This window comes from Pituophis catenifer, unplaced genomic scaffold (genome assembly GCF_029215685.1).
Source record: "Pituophis catenifer annectens isolate HBS135680 unplaced genomic scaffold, rPitCat1.0.hap2 SCAF_10, whole genome shotgun sequence".
Classification (NCBI taxonomy): domain Eukaryota; kingdom Metazoa; phylum Chordata; class Lepidosauria; order Squamata; family Colubridae; genus Pituophis; species Pituophis catenifer.
The window spans coordinates 22,347,845-22,371,412 of record NW_027256890.1 but is presented as its reverse complement, the minus strand read 5'-3'; the positions used below and the strand labels follow the sequence as shown (position 1 = coordinate 22,371,412).

At 44.3% G+C, this 23,568-nt stretch overlaps 1 protein-coding gene across 3 annotated transcripts in view; it reads left to right on the top strand.

Annotated features, from left to right (window-relative positions):
• The first annotated feature begins 2,117 nt into the window (after positions 1-2,117).
• The window catches only part of SLC29A2 (solute carrier family 29 member 2), a 28,087-nt gene continuing 6,636 nt past the window's right edge, over positions 2,118-23,568 (top strand). For all 3 annotated transcript variants that reach the window (XM_070950365.1, XM_070950366.1, XM_070950364.1), the window contains exons 1-9: positions 2,118-2,183; positions 9,305-9,403; positions 12,349-12,430; positions 13,984-14,204; positions 16,109-16,248; positions 17,242-17,376; positions 18,128-18,225; positions 19,945-20,029; positions 22,164-22,339. In XM_070950365.1, coding sequence (XP_070806466.1) covers positions 9,375-9,403; positions 12,349-12,430; positions 13,984-14,204; positions 16,109-16,248; positions 17,242-17,376; positions 18,128-18,225; positions 19,945-20,029; positions 22,164-22,339 — 966 coding nt within the window. In that variant the 5' untranslated portion in view covers positions 2,118-2,183; positions 9,305-9,374. The remainder of the gene's footprint in view (positions 2,184-9,304; positions 9,404-12,348; positions 12,431-13,983; positions 14,205-16,108; positions 16,249-17,241; positions 17,377-18,127; positions 18,226-19,944; positions 20,030-22,163; positions 22,340-23,568) is intronic.

Genomic DNA, 23,568 nt, shown 5'->3' with positions numbered 1-23,568 from the left:
GATGGCCTCTCTCTCCTTCCTTCCTTCCTTCCTTCCTTCCTTCCTTCCTTCCTTCCTTCCTTCCTTCCTCTTTCTTCTTTCTTCTTTAATTCCTTTATTCATTCATTCATTCATTCCGTCTCCCTCTTCCTTTCCTCTCTATTTCTCTCCTTCTTTTGCCTGCCTGCCTTTCTCTCTCTTTCATTCCTTCTGTCCTTTCCTTTTTCTCACCTTCCTGTCTTCTTCCCGCACTCTTGTTGATCTGCCTGCCTGCCTCTTTATTTCTCTCTTTGCTCCCCTCGTTTTCTTCCTTCTTTCCTTCCGTGGGTCCCTTCCTCCATTACATCCATACTCCTCCCTCCCTCCCTTCCCTATTTCTGCTTCCTTCCTTTTTTCCTTTCTCCCTCCCTCCCTTCCTTCTCTCCCATCCCTATTTTTCCCTTTCCTTCCCACCTTTTTTCCTTCCCTCCCTCCTTTCCTTCCCTATTTTTCCCTCTTCCCTCCTTTCCTTCCCTCCTTCCTCCCTTCCCTGTTTTTCCCTTTCTTTCTTTCCTTCCCTCCTTTCCTTCCCTCCCTCCTTCCTCCCTTCCCTCCCCTATTTTTCCCTTTCTTTCCTTCCTTCCCTCCTTTCCTTCCCATTCTCCCTTCCCTATTTTTCCCTTTCCTTCCTTCCTTCCCTCCCTCCCTCTCTCTTCCTTCTCTCCTTCCTCCCTTCCCGATTTTTCCCCTTCTTTCTTTCCTTCCTTTCCTCCTTTCCTTTCCACCCTTCCTCCCCTATTTTTCTCCTTCCTCCCTCACTTCCTCTCTCTTCCTTCTCTTCCTCCCTTCCCTATTTTTCCCTTTCCTTCCTTCCTTCCCTCCTTTCCTTTCCACCCTTCCTCCCCTATTTTTCCCCTTCCTCCCTCACTCCCTCTCTTCCTTCTCTTCCTCCCTTCCCTATTTTTCCCCTTTTCCTTCCTTCCCACCCTCCCTTCCCTATTTTTCCCTTTCCTTCCTTCCTTCCCTCCCTCCCTCTCTTTCTTCTCTTTCCTCCCTTCCTTATTTTTCCCTTTCTTTCTTTCCTTCCTTCCCTCCTTCCCTTCCCACCCTTCCTCCCCTATTTTTCCCCTTCCTTCTTTTCTTCCCTCCTCCCTCCCTCTATCTTCCTTCTCTCCCTCCCTTCCCTATTTTTCCCCTTCCTTCCTCCCTCCCTCCCTTTCTTCCTTCTTCCCTTCCTTCTTTCCTTCCTTCCCTCTATCTTCCTTCTCTGCTTCCTCCCTTCCCTATTTTTCCCCTTCCTTCCTCCCTCCCTTCCTTCCTTCTTCCCTTCCTTCTTCCCTTCCTTCCCTCTATCTTCCTTCTCTGATTCCTCCCTTCCCTATTTTCCCCTCCTTTCCTTCCTTCCTCCCTCCCTTCCTCTCTCTCCCTCTTCCTTCCCTCCTCCCTCCCTCCTCTATTTCTCTCTTTCTTTCTTTCTTTCTTTCCTTCCTTCCCTCCTTCCCTTCCCCTCCTATTTTTCCCCTTCCTTCTTTTCTTCCTTCCTCCCTCCCTCCCTCCCTTCCTTCCTTCTTCCCTTCCTTCTTCCCTTCCTTCCCTCTATCTTCCTTCTCTGATTCCTCCCTTCCCTATTTTCCCGTCCTTTCCTTCCTTCCTCCCTCCCTTCCTCTCTCTCCCTCTTCCTTCTCTCCTCCCTCCCTCCTCTATTTCTCTCTTTCTTTCTTTCTTTCCTTCCTTCCTTCCCTCCTTCCCTTCCCCTCCTATTTTTCCCCTTCCTTCTTTTCTTCCTTCCTCCCTCCCTCCCTCTCTCTTCTTTCTCTCCTTCCTCCTTTCCCTATTTTTCCCCTCCCTCCCTTCCTTCCTCCCTCCCTCCCTCCTCTATTTCTCCCATCCCTTCTTTCCTCCCTGGCCGCTTTGCCGCCGAGCCCGGGGAGCGCGCAGCAGGGCGGGCGGGCTGCCGGGAGGGAGGGCGGGCGGGGGGGAAGGCAAGCGGCCAGCCCCCGGCAGAGGTCGTTGGGAGGACGGCAGCGCTGGCAGCACGCAGACGCCGAGCGGGGCCGGCTCCTCCCCGCCGGTTAGGAGGGTCTCGCAATGAGCCGGGCCCGGCAGCTGCAGAAGCCCCGGCCGGGTCGGAGGCTCCGGGCATCCCTGGAAAAAGCCGCGGCGGGGCCAGGCCGGCCTTTTCCCCGCGGAAGCTCCGCCTCCCCCGACTCCGGTGATCGAACCAGGTAGGAGCCGCATTCGCACGACCCGGGGACCCGCGTCGTGTGTCTGAATCCGGGTTTTCCTGGGAAGGGCAACCAAAGGCTGGTCGGAGTCGGTGGGACGGGGGAGGAGAAGAGGGGCGGGGGGGGGGGAAGGGGGCACTTCTGGGTCGTTTGAAGGGGACATGGGAAGCCCCCACCCTCTCCCCAAATATGTTAACTAGGCTCAGGTCAGACCAGACCTGGCTGGGGCGTTTGGGGTGTGGGAACCCCAACCCGGGTCTGAAACACCCCATCCTTGTTAAACCCCCCACCCCCGCGAGTGGGGCATCTCTGCAAATCAGACCCTGGTTTGGGAAAAGGTGGTTTGTGTAAAGGCAGCAAGCAGCCCCTGCAAATCCCTCCCCCACCTTCTGCGAAGCCAACCCCATAAACCAGCTCTGTCTGTCCCTGTCTGTCTGTCTATCTCCATCTATCTATCTCTATCTATCTGTCTGTCTGTCTGTCTGTCTGTCTATCTGTATCTCTCTATCTCTATCATCTATCTATCTATCTATCATCTCCATCTGTCATCTCTATTTATTATTAATTATTATTATCTATATCTCAACTCTTATTATCTATCTATCATCTATCTATCATCTATCATGTCATATCTATATCTTATCATCCCATATCTGTCTATCATCTCTTCTATCTATCTATCTATTTATCTATCTATCTATCCCTTGCCTTGAGTTATTAAAATCTCACCTGTCTATCATCTATCTCAACTCTTATTATCTATCTATCTATCTATCACCTATCTATCTATATCATCCCTCTCTCTCTCATCTATCTATCTATCACCTATCTATCTATCTATCTATCTATCTATCATCTCTCCCTCTCATCCATCTGTCTGTCTCTGTCTGTCTACCTACCTATCTACCAATCTATCTATCATCTATTTTTCTATCATCTATCTATTTTTCTTTCTATTTTCTATCTATCATCTATTTTCCTTTCTATCTATCATCTATTATCTATCTATCTAGATATCTATCATCTTCCTATTTTTTCTTTCTATCATCTATTTTCTATTTATCCATCTATCACCTATTTTTCTATCTATTTTTCTTTCTATTTTCTATCATCTATTTTTATTTCTTTCTATTTTCTATCTATTTTTATTTCTATCTATCATCTATTATCTATCTATCTTATCTATCTATCTATCTATCTATCTATCTATCTATCTATCTATCTATCTATCTATCCTTCCCATCCATCTATCATCTTTCTCCCCCTCTCTGATTTTAGAAAAATAAAGTAAAAAGTAGTGGAAAACTCAGAAGAGGGGGAGGGAAGGGGGGAAAAAAAGGCACAAACCTCCGACTCTCTTTAGTACAAGAGAACAACATCCCAACCACAACTTCTTTGCTTTTACGCAACAGCATGTACAAGCCATTTCTGTACCAAGAAGCCCATCTCGTTAACAAAACCAAAAATCCGAAATTCATTGTTGTGTTTTTTCATTGCAAGCCCAAAATCCGGAAGCAATTTTCAGAATAGAAACAAAGTCAGACAGATGCAATTAGGTGTAGAAAATTCTCAATCCACTGGCTCCACTCGAGAAATGCTCCAGGACGATGCAAATAACCTACTTTTGGAATATAAATCCGATTATCAGCATTTTTTTTTTTTTTTGATGATGATGATGATGATGGTGTGACTATAAATAAGAGTGCCAGGTAAACCTACACGCCGGTTCTGACTTTTATTATTATTATTATTATTATTATTATTATTATTATTATTATTATTATTATTATTATTATTAATTAAATTTGTATACTGCCCTACTCCCGAAGCACTCAGGGCGGTGAACAGCCAAATAAAATACATATAATACAAATGTTAAAAAACCATTAAAATACAATTAAATAATTGGCCCAGAGAACGAAATTTAAAACACCCCAAATTCATAAGACAAATTTAAAATTTAGAAATTTTTTAAAAAAAATTAAAAAATTTAAAAGAGAGGTTAGGCCAGGCCGGTTTAACCTGGCCAGGTAGGAGCCGTGCTTAGTCACCTGGCCATCTTCACGGAAGTTTGATTCTTCAAGGTCAGGATGACAGGTGGTTTCTGGATGTCGTAACCCTGAATCGAGCCTAACTGGTGCGAAGTGGCTGGTTTTAAAAGACTCACTAGATCAGGGGTCGGCAACCTGCGGCTCTGGAGCCGCATGTGGCTCTTTCATCCCTCTTCTGCGACTCCTTGTCACCGGTCGGCTCCGCAATTGATAAGACTTTTGGTTAGGACAGGGAGAGGAAAAAGGACGCCGTGCTAGGAAGAGACTCTATGGTGGGGAAACCAGACTTCCGGTCAGCTCTAGAATTGAAGGGGGGGGGCTTCTGGTTAGGACCTTTGTGGCTCTTTGAGCGTTTAAGGTTGCCGACCCCTGCACTAGATCAAACAACCATCCACAAAAATGTTTCCCAGCACCGACAAGCCTTTGACCCAGCCTAGTTTTCTCAATTTTGCTCCGAATTGCACAAACATCTCTCTTTTTTAAAAAAAATAAATGTTATTTGTACATTTTTCTTTTAACTTACGTTAAGTGTTTAATTATACAGTGCATTGTCTGGGTCAATTTACTTATACATAATATCAGTAATGGTAACAACGTTTACTCATCGAAAGTAGCATTCTTCCAGCTTCTTATTTCTACCTTCGTTGCCGAACGGTTGGCAAAACCAATCCCATGTTAAAAAAAAAATTAATATTCCGTGACTTCTTTGTCTTTTATCTTTTAATGTTAGCCCATCCATTTCCTCACAATCTAATACGTTTTTAAATTATGTTTTTCATAATGTAGGAATTTCCTCCTTTTTTCCAATGTTTTTTTTTTTTTTAATTTGATTTATATGCTGCCCTTCTCCGGAGACTCAGGGCGGCTTACAATGCGTTAAGCAATAGGCTTCATCCTTTTGTATATTTATACAAAGTCAGCTTATTGCCCCCACAAACTGGGGGCAAAAAACAATTTACCTACCTTAGAAAGGATGGAAGGCTGAGTCAACCTTGAGCCTGGTGAGATTTGAACTTGCAGTAATTTATTTATTTATTTATTTATTATATTTCTATACTGCCTTTCTCCCGTAGGACTCAAGGCGGTGTACAGTCAAGAAAAATATAGATACACAAACATCATAAAATTGCTAATTAAAATTATTATTATAACATAATTTGGCCCAATTAAATAGAACCTAAAATTAGATAACATTTTAAAAATGCAGTAATTGCAGGTAAGCTGGTGTTAATAACGGTGCTTTTAGTCTGCTGCGCCACCAGGGCTCTTGTTATTGTGTCTCACTGTTGTGCAAATGCAATTCTTGCTGCTGTCAGTACCTGTAATATTAAATATACAACCCCTTGATCATATTTTTCTGGTAGTATACCTAACAAAAAACAGCTGCCAAAAAAAAAAAAAAGCCAACACAGTTTTAGGCTGCATAAACAGAGGGATAGAATCAAGATTATGTGAAGTGTTAATACCACTTTATAATAAGGCCACACTTGGAATATTGCATCCAGTTTTGCTCGCCACGATGTAAAAAAGATGTGGAGACGGAAAAGAGTGAAGAGAAGAACAAGAAAGAAGATTAGAGGACGGGAGAATAAAACATATAAAGAATGGTTGCAGGAACTGAGTATGTCTAGTTTAATGAAGAGAAGGACTAGGGGAGACATGATAGCAGTCTTCCAATATCTCAGGGGCTGCCCCAAAGAAGAGGGAGTCCAGCTATTCTCCAAAGCTCCTGAGGGCAGGACAAGAAGCAACGGGTGGAAACTAATCAAGGAGAGAAGCAACCTAGAACTAAGGAGAAATTTCAGGACAATTAGAACAATTAATCAGTGGAACAACTTGCCACCAGAAGTCGTGAATGCTCCAACACTGGAAGTTTTTAAGAAGATTTTGGATAACCATTTGTCTGAAGTGGTGTAGGGTTTCCTGCCTAAGCAGGGGGTTGGACTAGAAGACCTCCAAGGTCCCTTCCAACTCTGTTATTCTATTCTAAAAATATTTCTGGCTTTAAATCTATCTGTTGCTTTAACATTTCCTCTAACCATGTATGTATTTTCGTCCAGTATTTTTTTTTTCCCCTTTGGACATGTCCACCACATATGATAGTATGAGCCCAGTATCTGATTACGGTACATTCCCAACATTTGGCAGACATGTTCTTAAAGATCTTTGTTAGCCTTGCCGGTGGCAAATGCCACCTATAAACAAACATCTCTTTTCTTGCTGCTATGGATGAGACAGAAGAATAAGTCCTCGACTTATGACCATGATTAATGAACCCATCTTTTTCCGTTGCTAAGTGAGGCGTTTATTAAATCAGCCGTGCCTGATTTTACGAACTTTTTTTTTTTATTTTTTGGGGGTCACGGGGTTAAAGCCAATCTCTGCAGTTGTTAAGCGAATCACACGGTTGTTAAGCGAATCCAGCTTTCTCCGTGGACTTGGCTTGTCAGAAGCTGGCTGGGAAGGTGGCAAATGACGATGGGATGATGGCCAGGTTGTAGTCATTTTTTTCAGTGCCATTGTAATTTCCAACGGTCACTAAGCACACTGTTGTATGTTGAGGACTACCTGTCATCATACATACATACATACATACATACATACATACATACATACATACATATCTGACAATACAGATAGCTTTTGTAAAATGGGCAAAACTCACTTAACAAATGTCTCGCTACAATATATACAACATTTATATATATACTCTTAACAGCTATTTCGTGATGATCTTCTATTATTTTATAATAATAAAAAATAAAACATTTAAAAAACGAAAAACAAACGTCTTGCTTAGCGACATAAATTTTGTGGTAGTAAGTCGAGGACTACCAGTACTTTGCACCCCCACGGCCCCAATTTTTGATAATCTATATCCCCTGATATTGTCACACCAATTATTCACGCTTTCTTCTTTTCAACCAAAGTTAAATCTGGTGTGTTGTGGGCCAAGGGTTTATTACTTTATATTTGGAAATCTCAAAATATTTTAAACCACCTCATTTTGGGCTATTTTGGTGCAATAATATTTTTTCATTGCTGGTGCAATCCTATTTTTGGGGGAAGTAAGTAGGTACTTATTTCCATCAGGGTGGCAAAAGTAAAAAGAAGAATTGAGAGCTGGTTTGCTTTAGTGGTTAAGCCATCAGGCTAGAGAGCGGGAGACGGGGAGTTCTAGTCCTTACCTTAGCCACAAAAGGCAGCTGGGTGACTTTGGACCAATCACCAGGAGACGGGGAGTTCTAGTCCTGCCTTAGGCATGGAAACGAGCTGGGTGACTGGGCCAATCATCAGGAGAATGGGAATTTCTAGTCCCGCCTTAGGCAGCAAAGTTGGCTGGGTGACTTTGGGCCAATCACCAGGAGACGGGGAGTTCTAGTCCCACCTTAGCCACGAAAACTGGCTGGATGACTTTGGGCCAGTCATTCTCTCTCCGCCCAACTCATCTCCCAGGGTTGTTATTGTGGGGAAAAATAGGAGGAGGAAGGTGTGTAGGATCTATTTAGCTATCATCTCTTTTTCTTTCTTTCTTTCTTTCTTTCTTTCTTTCTTTCTTTCTTTCTTTCTTTCTTTCTTTCTTTCGATCTATCTATCATCTCATCTGTATATTATCATCTCATATCTATCTATCATCTCTTATATCTATCCATCTATCCCTTGCCTCGAGTTATTTAAATCTGAGAAATTAAAATCTTGTTTGTCTGTCTATCATCTATCCCAACTCTTATTATCTATCTATCTATCATCTCTTATATCTATCTATCTACTATCTATCTATCTCATCTCTTATTATCTATCTATCATAATCTCATATCTATCATATCATATCTACCTACCTACCTACCTATCTATCTATCCCTTGCCTCAAGTTATTTAAATCTGAGAAATTAAAATCTCATCTGTCTGTCTGTCTCTCTATCATCTATCTCAACTCTTATTATCTATCTGTCTATCATCTCTTATATCTATCTATCTATCTACCTACTACCTATCTATCTCATCTCTTATTATCTATCTATCATCATCTCATATCTATCATCTCATATCTACCTACCTACCTACCTATCTATCTATCCCTTGCCTCAAGTTATTTAAATCTGAGAAATTAAAATCTCATCTGTCTGTCTGTCTCTCTATCATCTATCTCAACTCTTATTATCTATCTGTCTATCATCTCTTATATCTATCTATCTATCTACCTACTACCTATCTATCTCATCTCTTATTATCTATCTATCATCATCTCATATCTATCATCTCATATCTACCTACCTACCTACCTACCTATCTATCTATCTATCTATCCCTTGCCTCGAGTTATTTAAATCTGAGAAATTAAAATCTCGTCTGTCTGTCTACCTATCCTCTATCTCAACTCATATTATCTATCTATCATCTCTTATATGATTTCTGAGGTTTTCGCAGGTGTTTGTATGTAGGTCTTTGGTTATTTGGGTTTTCTCCCGCGTAAAATTGGAAGTGTCTTGGCAACGTTTCGACGAAGTCTCATTCGTCATCTTCAGGCTGGTGTTTTCGGCTTCGTGCTTCTAGGAGCAATGTGTGATCGCAGTTGTTTCTTCCTTTTAACTGCCAGTGGGGGTGTGAACTGATTGGGTGGGAGCTTGGCTATGTTCTGATTGGGTGGAGGTTTTATATCTCTTATATCTATCTATCTATCTATCTATCTTCTATCTATCTATCTATCTCATCTCTTATTATCTATCTATCTATCTATCTATCATCTCATATCTATCTGTCATCTCATATCTACCTACCTACCTATCTATCAATCTATCCCTCGCCTCGAGTTATCCATAAAAACAATAAAGGTGGGATATTACAAATATTTTTTTTTTTAAATCCTTTTTTCAAGAAAAAAAAATTGGACAGCAATTTGTCCGGGATGACATAAGATCTCCTGCTTTGAGCAGAGGGTTGGACTAGAAGATCTCCAAAGTCCCTTCTACCGTTGTGATTCTACGAATGGCAAAGGCACCAGCCGTCGGCTTCAGCTGATGGGAGACGTTCGGCTGAATTCCTCTTTCAATAATTTTCTGTACCTTTCAGATCCAGCTGCGGTTTGATAGAAGAGGAACTGCAATAGTTTCCCGCTCACGGTTCAAGGAACTGGTTAATCATGGGCCCGCAGGAAAAACCCAAAGACACGTGAGTTGCAATTTGTGTGTTTCCTTTAACGTAAGATGCTCTTAATGGCCGGTCCAGGACATGATGTGCTTGGAAAAATCTTAGGATGCAAAAATCAATCCTACAGGCTCTTGTTTGGGGTTGATTTCCTAGAAACCCGAAATCAACATCATCAGCCGTTCGATGGAAAGGAATTTTAGCAGCCCCGAGACAATCCTTTGTGTGCTTAGAGGGTGTGCCTCTGAGCATATGTAGAGTGTTTTTTGCTAGCGGGATAAGGATGGCAAAACTCTGAAATTGTCAGATTTTGCTGGCGAAGAAAGATTTCTTTTTCTGTTTCTGCCCTCCCACCGAATGTTCGGACTTCTGCAGACTGCATTTTCAGGTCTAGAAATAAATAAAGGCTACATATTTTTCCCTCTCCCGCCGAATGAATCAGGAGGAAAAACCTCAGCTTTTTCGAGGACATTTAAAAACATTTTTTTTTTTTTTTGGGAATAAATACACAGCATTTGACCTCAGCCCAGCCCATGAGTCATATTTGACTAATGACTTCACATTTCCAACTCCTCTAGGCGGGATCATTTGAACAATTTCCTTTTTATGATATTTTATTTTTTAAAAAAAAAAAAAAACAACAAACACGTGTTCTGGCTTTTGGGTTAACCGACCACATTTCTGTGAGGTTTTCTTTGCTGCTGTTTGTGCATCCCCTGGAGAATTTCCTTCAAGCCCCCTCCCCCACCCCCGGATGAAATACAGACTGTTTGCTAAAGTATTAAAACTGAAGCCAACACTGTCACTTGAGGCCTTTAGCAGGGGTGAAATCCAGCAGGTTCTGGCGAACCGGTAGCGGAAATTTTGAGCAGTTTGGAGAACTGGCAAATACCACCTCTGGCTGGCCCCAGAGGGGGGTGGGAACGGGGATTTTGCAGTATCTTTCCCCTGGAGTGGGGTGGGAATGGAGATTTTGCAGTATCCTTCCCCTGCCACGCCCACCAAGCCACACCACACCCACCAAGCCACGCTCACAGAACCAGTAGTAAAAAAAATTGGATTTCACCACTGGCCTTCCGGTATACCCTGTTTCCCCCAAAATAAGACATTCCCCTGAAAATAAGCCCAATCAGGCTGTTGAGCGCATGGCAATAAGGCCAAGCGCTTATTTCGGGGTTCAAAAAAATATAAGACAGGGTCTTATTTTCGGGGAAACACGGTACTTTGGCCGTGACACATACAAACACACACATAGGGAGTCCTTGATTGACAAGGAGAAATGAGGACATTTGCCATTAAGTGGTGCAGTTGATAAGCGAGGCATTCATGGGTCGACTTTTTTTGTTGCGGTCGTTAAGCAAGACATTAAGCGCACCAGCGTGCCTACCGTCCCTGCCCTACTGTTCCCATTTATATGTACTCATTTTATGTGTTTGTGGCTCTGTTTTGCTTATTGATTTCCTTTTATATGTGTCCATGTCTATGTCTATAATGTTACTTGTTTCATTGTACTTGTTGAATGAATGAATGAATGAATGAATGAATGAATAAATAAATAAATAAATAAATAAATAATGTGACCATGATTTGAGACCTTTGCCTGTCTGTCTCTCTCTCTCTCTCTCTATGTCTTCTATCTATCTATCTATTTATCTATCTATCTATCTATCTATCTATCTATCTATCTATCTCCATCCATCCATCCATCCATCCTTATCAATATTTATCCATCTGTCTCTGTGTGTCTCTGCCTCTCTCTCTCTCTCCATCTCTGTCTGTCTGTCTACATCCATCCATCTTCTATCTATCTATCTATCTATCTATCTATCTATCTATCTATCTCCATCATCCATCCATCCCTCCATCCATCCCTATCAATATTTATCCATCTCTGTCTGTCTCTGTGTCTGTCTGCCTCTCTCTCTCTCCCCATCTCTGTCTGTTTGTTTGTCTATCTATATCTATCATCCATCCATCCATCCACCCACCCTCCCACCTATCTATCTATCCCTATCAGTAATCCGTCGGTCAATTGATCCATTTATCCATCCATCTTTTGGGGGGAGGTAATGCCCCCATAATCTGGGTCCTCATTTTACCTACCTTAGAAAGTATGGAAAGCTGAGTCAACCTTGAGCCTGGTGAGATTTGAACTTGCAGTAATTGCAGGCAGCAGATGTAAGAGGATGTTAATAGTCTGCTGAGCCACCAGAGCTCTTCCCTTCCCTTCCCTTCCCTTCCCTTCCCTTCCCTTCCCTTCCCTTCCCTTCTCAATTCTCTTCTCTTCTATTCCAGAATTCTCTTCTCTTCTACTCTATTCTGAATTTTATATTCAGAATTCTATTCTATTCTATTCTATTCTATTCTATTCTGAATTCTTCTCTCTTCTCTTCTCTTCTCTTCTCTTCTCTTCTCTTCTCTTCTCTTCTCTTCCAGAATTCTCTTCTCTTCTACTCTATTCTGAATATTATATTCAGAATTCTATTCTATTCTATTCTATTCTATTCTATTCTATTCTATTCTATTCTATTCTATTCAGAATTCTCTTCTCTTCTCTTCTCTTCTCTTCTCTTCTCTTCTCTTCTCTTCTCTTCTCTTCTCTTCTCTTCTCTTCTCTTCTCTTCTCTCCAGAATACTATTCTATTCTATTTTCTCATTCTGTTCTGTTCCATTCTTTCCTGTTGTTCTACTTTGTTCTGTTCTGTTCAATCCAATCCAGTCCAGAATGTATTCCAATAATTTGGTAGATAATCCTGACTCCTGGGACAAACAATGCGGGTTTGCACATTAAGCCCTACTGTAACCATGGTTCATCGGGATCACCCTGCCTCAGAACCATCCGGTCGGCCAACGGTGGTTTGCAAACTGCGGTTTCTAGCTTGGTGTGTGGGAATCCAGCCGGACGAGGCGGTGTGGTGCAGTGGGTAGAGTCAAGGTCCGGTGATCTGATTGGGCTTCTCTCCTTCCAGGTTCCACTGCGTGGGAATCATATTTTTTCTCCTGGGCTTAGGAACTCTTCTTCCTTGGAATTTTTTCATCACGGCCATTCCGGTGAGTCCTTCGTTCGGAAGACGGTCCTGGGGCCATCGGAGGGTTTGAGACGCTCCGCTTTAAGTCCTTTGTTTTTTTTTGCCTTCTGGTCCTCGTTTAGTGACGATTACAGGTCATCCTTGACTTTACGGCCACGATTGAGCCCAATATTTCTGTGGCTAAACGAGACAGTGAGTTTTGCCCCGTTTTACGACCTTTCTCGCCACAGTTGTTTAAGTCTGCAACCTTAAACACTCAAAGAGCCATTTTGGACCCGTTTCCCACAGAAAAGAAAACACAGGGAGCCACAAAAACCCTTCCCGGGCCTATTTCTTGAGCGGCCACAAAACTAGCATATGTAGTTGAATTAAACGTTCTGTTTTCTTCTGAAATTTTTCTTTTCTTGGATTTATCCATGGTTGGCCTACCGGGGGTTGAAAAGCTCAATAAATCGTGTACCGGCGGGTGTCGCACATTGGCGGTTGGGATGCATATCTTGAGTGACAGGGAGCCGCAGCAGAGGGGTGAAAGAGCCACATGCGGCTCCAGAGCCGCAGGTTGCTGACCCCTAGTTTAAGTGAATCTCTGCAGCGGATAAATTAGTAACACGGTTGTTAAGTGAATCGGACTTTCCCCATCCACTGTGCTTGTCGGAAGGTCACAAAAGGAGATCACGTGACACCCCCCCCCCCCCCGGGACACTGCAACCGTCATAAATATGAGTCGGTGGCCAAGCGTCTGGATTTTGATCACATGATCATGGGGGGGTGGTAGAAAGGTTGTAAGTGTGAAACAGTCACTTTTTTTCAGTGCCGTTGTAACTTTGAACGGTCACTAAACGAACTGTTGTAAGTCGAGGACTACCTGTATAGGAGCTTTAACGCAGCTCATCCTCGACCATTCGTTTAGTGACCATTCAAAGTTGCAACGGTACTGAAAAAAGTGACTTATGACCGTTTTTCACACTCAACGACCGTTGCAGCCTCCCCGTGGTCACATGATTTAAAATTCAGATGCTTGGCAACTGGTTCCTATTTGTGACGGGTTATGGCTTACGACCGGTCCTCAGACTTATAACGGTTGCAGCACCTCCACCGTTAGGCGATCAAAATTCGGGCGCTTGGCAAACGGCGTATATTTACAAGGTCGTAAAATTGTCACAATTCACTTAACAACCGTCTCCCTTAGCCACAGAAATTCTGCTCTTAATTGAGGACTACCTGTAGGAACAGGCCAAGAATGGTGGGATGGAAAGGCATGAAGGATAGGCCTGATTGCATTGAGTGCAGGGTTGGGATAGATGACCTCTAAGGTCCCATCCAATTAAGTCCATTTCCTGACTCTTAGGGCTTTTTCCACCCAATTACTCCTTTTTTTTTTTCCTAATTACGTTCGTTTTGCTGGGAGGAGGGGGTCAGGAAGATAAATCAAACTAGGTTTGTTAAACCTAGTTAATCCCTGTTAAATCCTTGGGGTCCATGGGGGTCTAAGGAGCAGCGACACCGCACAATGGACGCTGTGACACGTAGGACATTCTTTGAATCTTTCTAATTAAACGCTTTCTCTCCCGCCAGTATTTCGAAACCAGGCTCAGGGGGAATTGTTCTCTCGGATGGAAATCAGACAGCCTCGAACCCCTAGCCGGTGGGAATCAGACAGCTGAGAATCAGACAGCTTTGAACTCCCAGCCGGCGTCCGCCTGCGAAGACGAATTCAGCTTCAGTAACTGGCTGACCCTCCTTTCTCAGTTGCCTTTGCTGCTTTTCACCTTTCTCAACTCCGTCCTCTACCGGTGGTGAGACACGTTTTTCCTCTCTCTCTCTACGTTTGGGTTGCTTTTCTCTCTGCGTTTGACTTGCAGGCTGCCTCTTACCACGTTTCTCTCTTTTGGGCCCGATCGTTACTTTCTCAGTGAGAAGGGCCTTGCAGGATCCGATCTGGATCGGTTACAGATGGATCGGTCAAACTCGATTTCATTGAGGGCCGCATCAGGGTTGCGTTTGATCTCGGGGGGCTGGGGGGGGCGTGGCCAGCTCGATGTCACTCGTGTCGGGGTCACCTGTTGTGGCCCAAGTGTTCTGCCAGAGAAAACAGGCTCTCGAGCTCCGTTTCCAGCTACGACGGCCTCCTGCAACCCTCTGCCAGCAAAAACCGAGCTCGGGAGAGCCACACGGGGCCCTCGTGAGCTCTATTTTCACTGAAAGAGGCACCGCGGGCCGGTCCTTCACTGTTTCCAGGGTGGCCCCCGCAGGCCAGATCTAAACACCCCACGGGCCGGATCTGGTCCCCGGGCCTTGAGTTTGACACCTTTAGATTGCAGAGACCAAAGGTTTAGTCTTCCTAGCTTTCGGACTGATGCTGGAGCCCCTCTTCAGGGAACTTCTCTTTAGCAGAATGTGCTTTGCGCTATTCAGTGTGTAGTATTTATGTGGTGCTTGTTGTGTGTGGCTTTTTAGTTGTTGATTGGGGTGTGGATAGCCGGCTATTAAGTGTTCTGACCTAGGCTTCTTTAGAAAGTATACAACACAATCTTAGTCCCGACATACCTCTTTTATTCATACGGCTGTGAATTATTGTCCTTCCCAGTCCGAAAGGCTTCTCAAACAGTCTTTCAGGGGAGTGTTTACAAACACCCACCTTATCTCCCTTGGAATGCTGCCAGAGAACTAATTGACACACGCAGGGCAGGGCCAAACTTAGCACAGAGTCAAACAGAGCTTTTACCGACCAGATGAACTAATTGATTCCTGCAAAAGCTCACGTCCCGTTCGCTTCTCTTTTATGTCTTATGGGAAGGACCAATCATCTCCAAGCCTTACTCCCAAGTCGACCCTGTTTCCTTAATTGTTCCTGTCTCCTGGCAGCTCTGTGCATGCGCACACTGGGAACAGGCTCATGCTGTTCTCGCTGATGTCAGACTCCAGAGGCAGCAAAGAACTACCAGATAGCTCTGGCCCCCTCTCTGCCTCCTCAGAACCCTCATCCGAGCCTTCCCCAGACTCCAGGACTGGCCCACGTTCCTCCCCAACCTCCTCACTGTCCGAATCTGCTGCCTGCTAGCGGGACACAACATTAAGTCGTTGTTTCCTTGTGTTCAGCTCCCAAGTACTTGATAAGCTGGTGGTAAACCAGCACAGTAGGTGAAATGAGGACCCAGTTTGTGGGGGCAATAAGCTGACTTTGTATAAATATACAAAAGGATGAAGGCTATTGCTGAGCACATTGTAAGCCGCCCTGAGTCTTCGGAGAAGGGCGGCATATAAATCAAATTTAAAAAAAAAAAAAAAAACTCTTGTTGACCGACGCGGGGCCCGTTTCCCAGGCTTCAATCCTTATTTCCCTGGCTGTTTTTGTCCCTGCTCGGCCAACAATCTTAGTAACGGCAAAATTGAATGTATGTCCTTCTTCGTTGCAAAGGCCTTGCTTGCAGGACTGGAAGGGTTCAGGGGGAAAGGGAAGGGATTAACTCACAACTCCCAGGGTTGTTGTGGGGAAAATAGGAGGAGGACGGTGTGTCGGATATGATTGCAGCCTTGCGTTATTTGTAAAAATTAAAAAAAGGGATACAAATAATAAATAAATATCTTCACTTCTTCCTTTTTTTTTCCCCCAGCTTCAAGGGAGGTGTCTCCTGTGAATGTCTGTAGCCAGCACTAACTTTTCTGGCTATTCACATGTTCTTTTTTCTCTCTTGCAAAGCATTTCGGACAAAGTGCGCATTTTGGGAAGCCTGACTGGGATCCTGTTCCTCTTCGTGCTGACTGCCATCCTGGTTAAGGTGATGATGTCACCCCAGAGTTTTTTCTCCATCACCATGGCGAGTGTCTGGTTCATTAACTGTGAGTTGGCTCTGGTTCATTCCTCTCTAGCACTTGATGAGGTTACCTAGCTTGGTAATAAAACGTCTGCTAACCCCCCCCCCCCCCCCAAGCACAGAAAACACACCAAGGACCCCTTAATTCTTCTCGGTTTACATCTCTGAGATTTTGAGCTTTGACAGGGAACTCAATTCAAATCCTCATTCGCCTCACACACGCACCCAAAAAACACACCTCTGGGCAAGCTACCTCACAGGGTTGTTGTTGAGGACTTGAACCCTGGTCCCTTCAAAATCTATTGGACTGCAACTCCCAGAATCCTTAGCCAGCATGCCAGTGGGGGTGGGGGAGTGTTAGACGCTGAGTCTTGGGGAATTGTGCCCGAAGTTGCGTGGACTTCAACTCCCAGGATTCCTCTGTCAGCCATGTTGGCTGGGGAATTCTGGGAATCAAAGTCCATGTGTCTTAAAAGTGGCTCAAATTGAGAATCACCGACTTTAAGAGATCAGTTCAAAAGGAGATTATTGTCAGCAATGTGTTTTCTTTTCATCCCTGGGATCGGAAATACAGGTAGTCCTCGATTTACGACCACAGCGGAATCCAAAACCTCTTGTCGTTAAGCTAAGATAGCTGCTAAGTGAATTTTGCCCCGTTTTACGACCTTCCTCGGCACCGTCGTTCAGGGAATCGCTGCCATTGTTAAAAGTTAGTAACCCAGTTGTTAAGCGAGTGTGGCTTCCCCATGGACTTGGCTTGTCAGAAGGTCGCCAAAGGGGGGGGGTCACGTCACACTGCAACCGTCATAAATACGAAGCAGTTGCCAAGCGTCTCGATTTTGACTGCCGGGATGCTGCAACGGTTGTGAAGTGTGAAACACGGCCAGACGTCACCTTTTCCCAGTGCCGTTGTTACTTCGGACGGTTACTAGACGAACGGTCGTAAGTCGAGGACTGCCTCCTCTACACAAAACAGTTTCGTTTTTGACTTCGTTGTCCTCCGTTTTGTTTTCCTCAGCCTTCTGTGCCGTCCTGCAAGGCAGTCTTTTCGGCCTGCTGGGGTCTTTTCCGCAAAGATACAGCACCCTGTTCCTTAGCGGTCAAGGAATGGCGGGAACGTTTGCCGCCATCGCCATGTTGCTTTCCATGGCCAGTGAGTATCGGGGGGGTGGGTGGGTCTGAAAAACACCTCGCTTGAAAGAGCTGAGGAAGATCTTTCTTTCTTTCTTTTTTTTCAGCCCAAGTTTTTAATTTTTTTAATTTTTTATAAAAATGTCAAATCAATGTGAACCGTGTGGCACCTCCCCGAAAATAAGGCCCAAGCGTTTACTTCAGGATTCAAAAAAAATATAAAAGACAGGGTCTTATTTTCGGGGAAACACGATAGAAGTGTATTGCTATTAGAAAAACATAAGTTGGTTGAAGGTAATAATTATGTTTAATCCAGGGGTGAAATACTCCCGGTTCGGACTGGTTCACCCGATCCGGTAGTGATGGTGGCGGGTGGTTCGGAGAACCGGTAGCAAAAATCCCCGCCAGCTGAGCCGCGCGATCATCACAGGCTCTTTTTTTTTTTACTTTTAAAAGCATTTTTTCTACAATCTCTTCAGCCAAAGAGGTTGCAGAAAAAAATGCTTTGAAAAGCCTCTGACGATCCCGGCTGAGCCACACGGTCGTCAGAGGCTTTTTTAAAAAAAAAAAAACTTTTAAAAGCATTTTTTCGGCCGAAGAGGTAATAGAAGAAATGCTTTTAAAACAAAACCAAAACAAAAGCCTCTGATGGCGCAGGGGTTTAAGGTTGGACCGGTCAGCTGTTGAGAACGTAGGGGTTGTGTCCGGTGCCTGAAGAGTTGCAAAGCCCTGGATTTGTCTGCCAAAACACCATTTTTTTCTCTTCTGTTTAGGTGGCTTGAACCTCCTGTCTTCTGCCCTGATCTATTTCGTCACCCCCTGTGTTGGGACCTTACTTTCTATTGCCTGTTACCTCTTGCTGCCCCACCAGGTAAGATCCTTTGTCCCACTTAACAGAATAACAGATTTGGAAGGGACCTTGGAGGTCTTCTAGTCCAACCCTTGCTCAAGCAGGAGACCCTACACCAGTGATGGCTAACCTTGTTGCCGTCGCGTGCCAAAAGCGTGGAGAGCGTGGGAGGGGGGGGTCAATGCGCCCTGCGCATGCGTATGTGACCCTCCTGCGCTCCCCCCCACTTTTGGCGCACGGTGGGCCCGGTAGGCCCGTTTTTTGCTCTCCCCGGGCTCCAGAGGATTTCTTGGAGCCTGGGAGGGCCTTCCCCATCCCCCCGGAGACCCTCCAGAGACCGGAAACAGCCCGTTTGTCTACTTCCGGTGGAAACGGAAGTCCCGTTTTTCACTCTCCCCGGGCTCCAGAGGATTTCTTGGAGCCTGGGGAGGGCAAAAACGGGCCTTCCCCATCTCCCCGGAGACCCTCCAGAGACCGGAAACAGCCCGTTTGTCTACTTCCGGTGGAAACGGAAGTCCCGTTTTTCACCCTCCCTGGGCTCCGGAGGATTTCTTGGAGCCTGGGGAGGGCAAAAACTGGCCTTCCCCACCCCACTGGAGGTCCTCCAGAGGTCGAAAACAACCCTTTTATCTACTTCCGGTGGAAACGGAAGTCCCGCTTTTCGCCCTCCCCGGGCTCCAAAGGATTTCTAGGAGCCTGGAGAGGGCGAAAACGGGCCTTCCCCATCCCCCCCGGAGACCCTCCAGAGGCTGGAAACGGCCCATTTGCCGACTTCTGGTGAGCCCGGAAGGCCCGAAAAACAGATGCGCGCGCCCACCGATATGGCCATAGGTCTGCCATCATGGCCCTACACCATTTCAGAGACATGCCTGTCTACTCTCTTGTTAAAAACCTCCAGTGATGGAGCACCCACAATTTCTAGTGGCGAGCAGTTCCACTGGTTAATTGTCCTCACTGCTAAGAAATTTCTCCTTAATTCCAGGTTGCTTCTCTCTCTGATTAGTTTCCATCCGTTGCTTCTTGTCTTGCCTTCAGGTGCTTTGGAGAATAAATTGACCCCCTCTTCTTTGGGGCAGCCCCCCCAAATATTGGAATACTATTATCATGTCTCCGCTGTTCTTTCTTTTAGTTAAACTAGACATACCCAATTCCTGCAACCGTTCTTTGTATGTTTTAATCTCCAGCCCCCTTAATCATCTTAGTTGCTCTTCTCTGCACTCTTTCCAGAGTCTCAACATCTTATTTATATTGTGGAGACCAAAACTGGATGCAGTATTCCAAGTATGGCATTACCAAGGCCTTATAAAAGTTGTTTTAAAATTCCCCTGGTTCTCCAGGGAAAATTTTCAAGTTCTAAGTCAGTTCTCAAGCTCTGGGATTTCCTGGTGGTGCTCCATCCAGTAAGAACCTGAACTTAGCTTCTTTTTTTTTTTTCCCTTCAAGTTTTTTTATTTTTTTTAAAAAAATATCAAATCGATGCATGAACACCTGGGTGTCATACATTCAAATACAAATAAAACTAATCAGGTTAATCATAATTATTACATTCAATCAACTTTTGTATTTCTAATGATAATACACGCTTATGTTAGGTTGCAGTCGATCATTGTACAATTATTCCACGTTTTCTCTTGTTATTACTTCCATTTTATGATATAAAAGTGTATATACACTGATAGCTTCCTGAGAAGCTGATTTTGACCATCGAGGTAACCATCGGCTCCTCTTCTTTCTCTCCAGACCTTCACTCGTTACTATCTGAACAAGAGGCCACCAGAAGATTCGAGATGTGAACTGGAGACCAAGGCAGGTCTCCTTTCTCCAGGTGGGACATCTGAATTTTTTTTTTTTTTTTTAATGGGAAGAATTGAAAAGTTGTCAAAAATCGAACTGCTGGGGGGTGGAAATATTTCATGATCTTTTAAATATTTTGATCCTGCGATCCAAATCAGCCTTTCCCAGCACTGCTGATCTTCCAGTGCTGGACTCAGAATTCTGGGAAATAAAGTCCAAAAGACAAATGGGCCGATCAAAAAGAATTTGACTGGTTGTTATCCAAAATCTAACATCTTAGTTGAGGGCTGAAAACAATGTTTCTCAACCTTGGCAATTTTAATAATGGTGGGTTTCATCTCCCAGAATTCCCCAGCCAGCAGGCTTTAAGATGGGTGGACTTCCTGTCCCAGAATTCCCCAGCCAGCGTGCTTTTAAGATGGGTGGACTTCAACTCCCAGAATTCCCCAGTCAGACATGCTTTAAGGTGGATGGACTTCAATTCCCAGAATTCTCCAGCAAGCGTGCTTTAAGATGGGTGGACTTCAACTCCCAGAATTCCCCAGTCAGACATGCTTTAAGGTGGATGGACTTCAATTCCCAGAATTCTCCAGTGGGAAAGCCAGATTCATTTAACAATGGTGTGATTATCTTAACAACTTCAGTGATTCACTTAACAACTGTGGCAAGCATAATGTAAGATGGGGCAAAATTCCCTTAACAGTCTCACTTAGCAGCGGGAATATTGGTGCTCAATATTGGTCGTAAGTCGAGGACTACCTGTATACATTTTTTGAGCCTGATCTAAAAGTCTGCTATATTCTTATTTATCCATGTTAAAACTAGAAGAAAAAGAAAGAAGGGAAAAAACAAACAGTAGAGACGAATATTTCATTTCGGATTTTCCCATTCGTTGTTCTGCAACCTGTTTGCAGAGGCTGGCTTAATATTTTGAAATAATCTAAATTTAAGGGACGTTTTCTGCTGCATCAAGGGAAAACTATTAAGTGCACAGCGAATGAATATGAATCATCAGCCTGGTTGAAAATAAATCAAATTAGAATTGGGCCGTAGCCATTTTGGCATATGTCCTCCTCCCTAAATAAACTTCCAGCAATCACCACCAACTAGTCCAAACAGGTAAATTTCCAGATTTATAAATAGATTTTGGGTGGGGTGAGAGCGGCGTAGATTTCACTTAAAGTTAGCGCTCAACTCACAGCCTCCCCCGTTGGGAGTAGAATTTCCTTGGCTAAGCAAAGCGGTTGCTAAGCGAGTCGCCTCCAATTTTACGACTATCTTTGCCACTGTCGTTAAGCAGATCAGTGCAGTTGGTGAGTGAATCACAGGGTCATCAAACAAATTTGACACGTACACACCCGACTTTGGTTGTCAGAAGGTCGAAAATGGCGATCACGTGACCTGCCGAACACGGCAACCGTCATAAATACGAGTCGGTTGCCGCAATGGTTGTAGGTGTGGAAAAACGGTCGTAAGTCACTTGTTGCAACTTCGAATCGTCCCTAAAGGAACTGTTGTAACTCGTGGAGTACCTGTCACGTATAAATTCCAGTTGGAAGTTTTGATTGTTGTAAGTGTGAGGACCAGTTGTAAGTCGCCTTTGAACGGATGCTAAATGAATCACTGTAAGTTGAGAACTGCCTGTATTCCTATTTTTGGAGAGTTTATAAACTGAAAAGTTATGGAATCTGAAGTCCATTCCCCCCCAACAACGCTTTAGAATCCTTGGTTTTACAGGTAGTCCTCGACTTATGCCCACAATTGAACCCCCAATTTCTGTTGCTAAGCAAGATAGTTGTGAGTTTTGCCCCATTTAATGACCTTTCTTCCCACCGTTGTTAAGTGAATCACCGCAGCTATTAAATTGGCAACATGGTTATAAAGTGAATCTGGCATAAATAGGAGGCAGTTGCAACCGTCATAAATAGGAGGCAGTTGCAACCCTCATAAATAGGAGCCAGTTGCCAAGCGTCTGAATTTTGATCCCATGACCAGAGGGAGGCCTCAATGGGCGTAAGTGTGGAAAAAAACGGTCGTAAGTCACTTGTTTCGGTGTTGTAACTTCGAACGGTCACTAAAGGAATTGTCATAAATCGAGGACTGCCTTAAAAAGTCGCAACGTCATTTGATTCGGACGGGGGGCCCTTGCTTTTATGTCTCTTCAGAGAACGGCTCCGCTCTTGTGGCAGACAGTTCCAAAGGAGAACCGCTCAACGTGAAGAACGGGGACGCCGTGGTCATGGAGAAGGGTGGCTCGGCTTGCCCGCCAGAAATCATGAATGGGGGGAGTGAAGTGGGCATGATTGCCCCCAACCCCTCCCTTTTCAGTGTGCTCAAGAAGGTAAGAAACATTTGTTTGACCAATGGTTAGATAATAAAGGGGACGCAGTGGCTCAGTGGCTAAGACGCCGAGCTTGTCGATCGAAAGGTTGACAGTTCAGCGGTTCGAATCCCTAGTGGCGCGGAACGGGGTGAGCTCCCGTGACTCGTCCCAGCTTCTGCCGACCTAGCAGTTCAAAAACACGTAAAAAATGCAAGAAATAGGGACCACTTTTGGTGGGAAGGGAACAGGGTTCCGTGCGCCTTTGGCGTTGAGTCATGCTGGCCACAGGACCACGGAGACGCCTTCGGACAGCGCTGGCTCTTCGGCTTTGAAACGGAGATGAGCACCGCCCCCCTAGAGTCAGGAACGACTAGCCATATGTGCCAGGGGAACCTTTACCTTTACCTTATTACTATGTATAACTGACCCAGATAATACACTGTTTATTAAGCAGCAATGTATGTTAAAGAAAAATGTATAAATTATATATGTATGTATATGTACATGTATATGTATATGTCTTTGGTTATTCGGGTTTTCTCCCGCGTAAAATTAGAACCCCCAACCAATCAGAACACACCTCCACCCAATCAGAACACAGCCAAGCTCCCACCCAATCAGTTCACATCCCCACTGGCAGTTAAAAGGAAGAAACAGCTGCGATCACACATTGCTCCTAGAAGCCCGAAGCCGAAAACACCAGCCTGAAGATGACGAATGAGACTTCGTCAAAACGTCGCCAAGACACTTCCAATTTTACGCGGAAGAAAACCCGAATAACCAAAGACCTACATACAAACACCCGTGAAAACCTCAGAAATATATATATATATATATAGAAATAAATAAATAAATATATATATATATATATATATATATATATATATATATATATATATATATATATATATATATATATAGATGATTGGGGTCTGGATGCTAAACCATACGCTGAACAGTTGAGTGAACGAGATAAGATAAACTTTATTGTCATTTTACTATGAGCACACTGGCCGACTAAAAAAATGAAATTTTGTGGCCTGCTCTCAATAGAGAAAATATAGACCAGTGATGGCGAACCTTTTCGGCACCGAGGGCCGAAAAGGTCACGCGGAAACGTTACGCATGTGTGCTCATTGGGGCCTCGCTCCGGAAAAGCTGAACTTCCGGATTGTAGTCTGCATGCACACCCAACGATCAGCTGGCTGGCGCCTATGCACAGGCCGGTTTTCGGCACTGCCGCATTT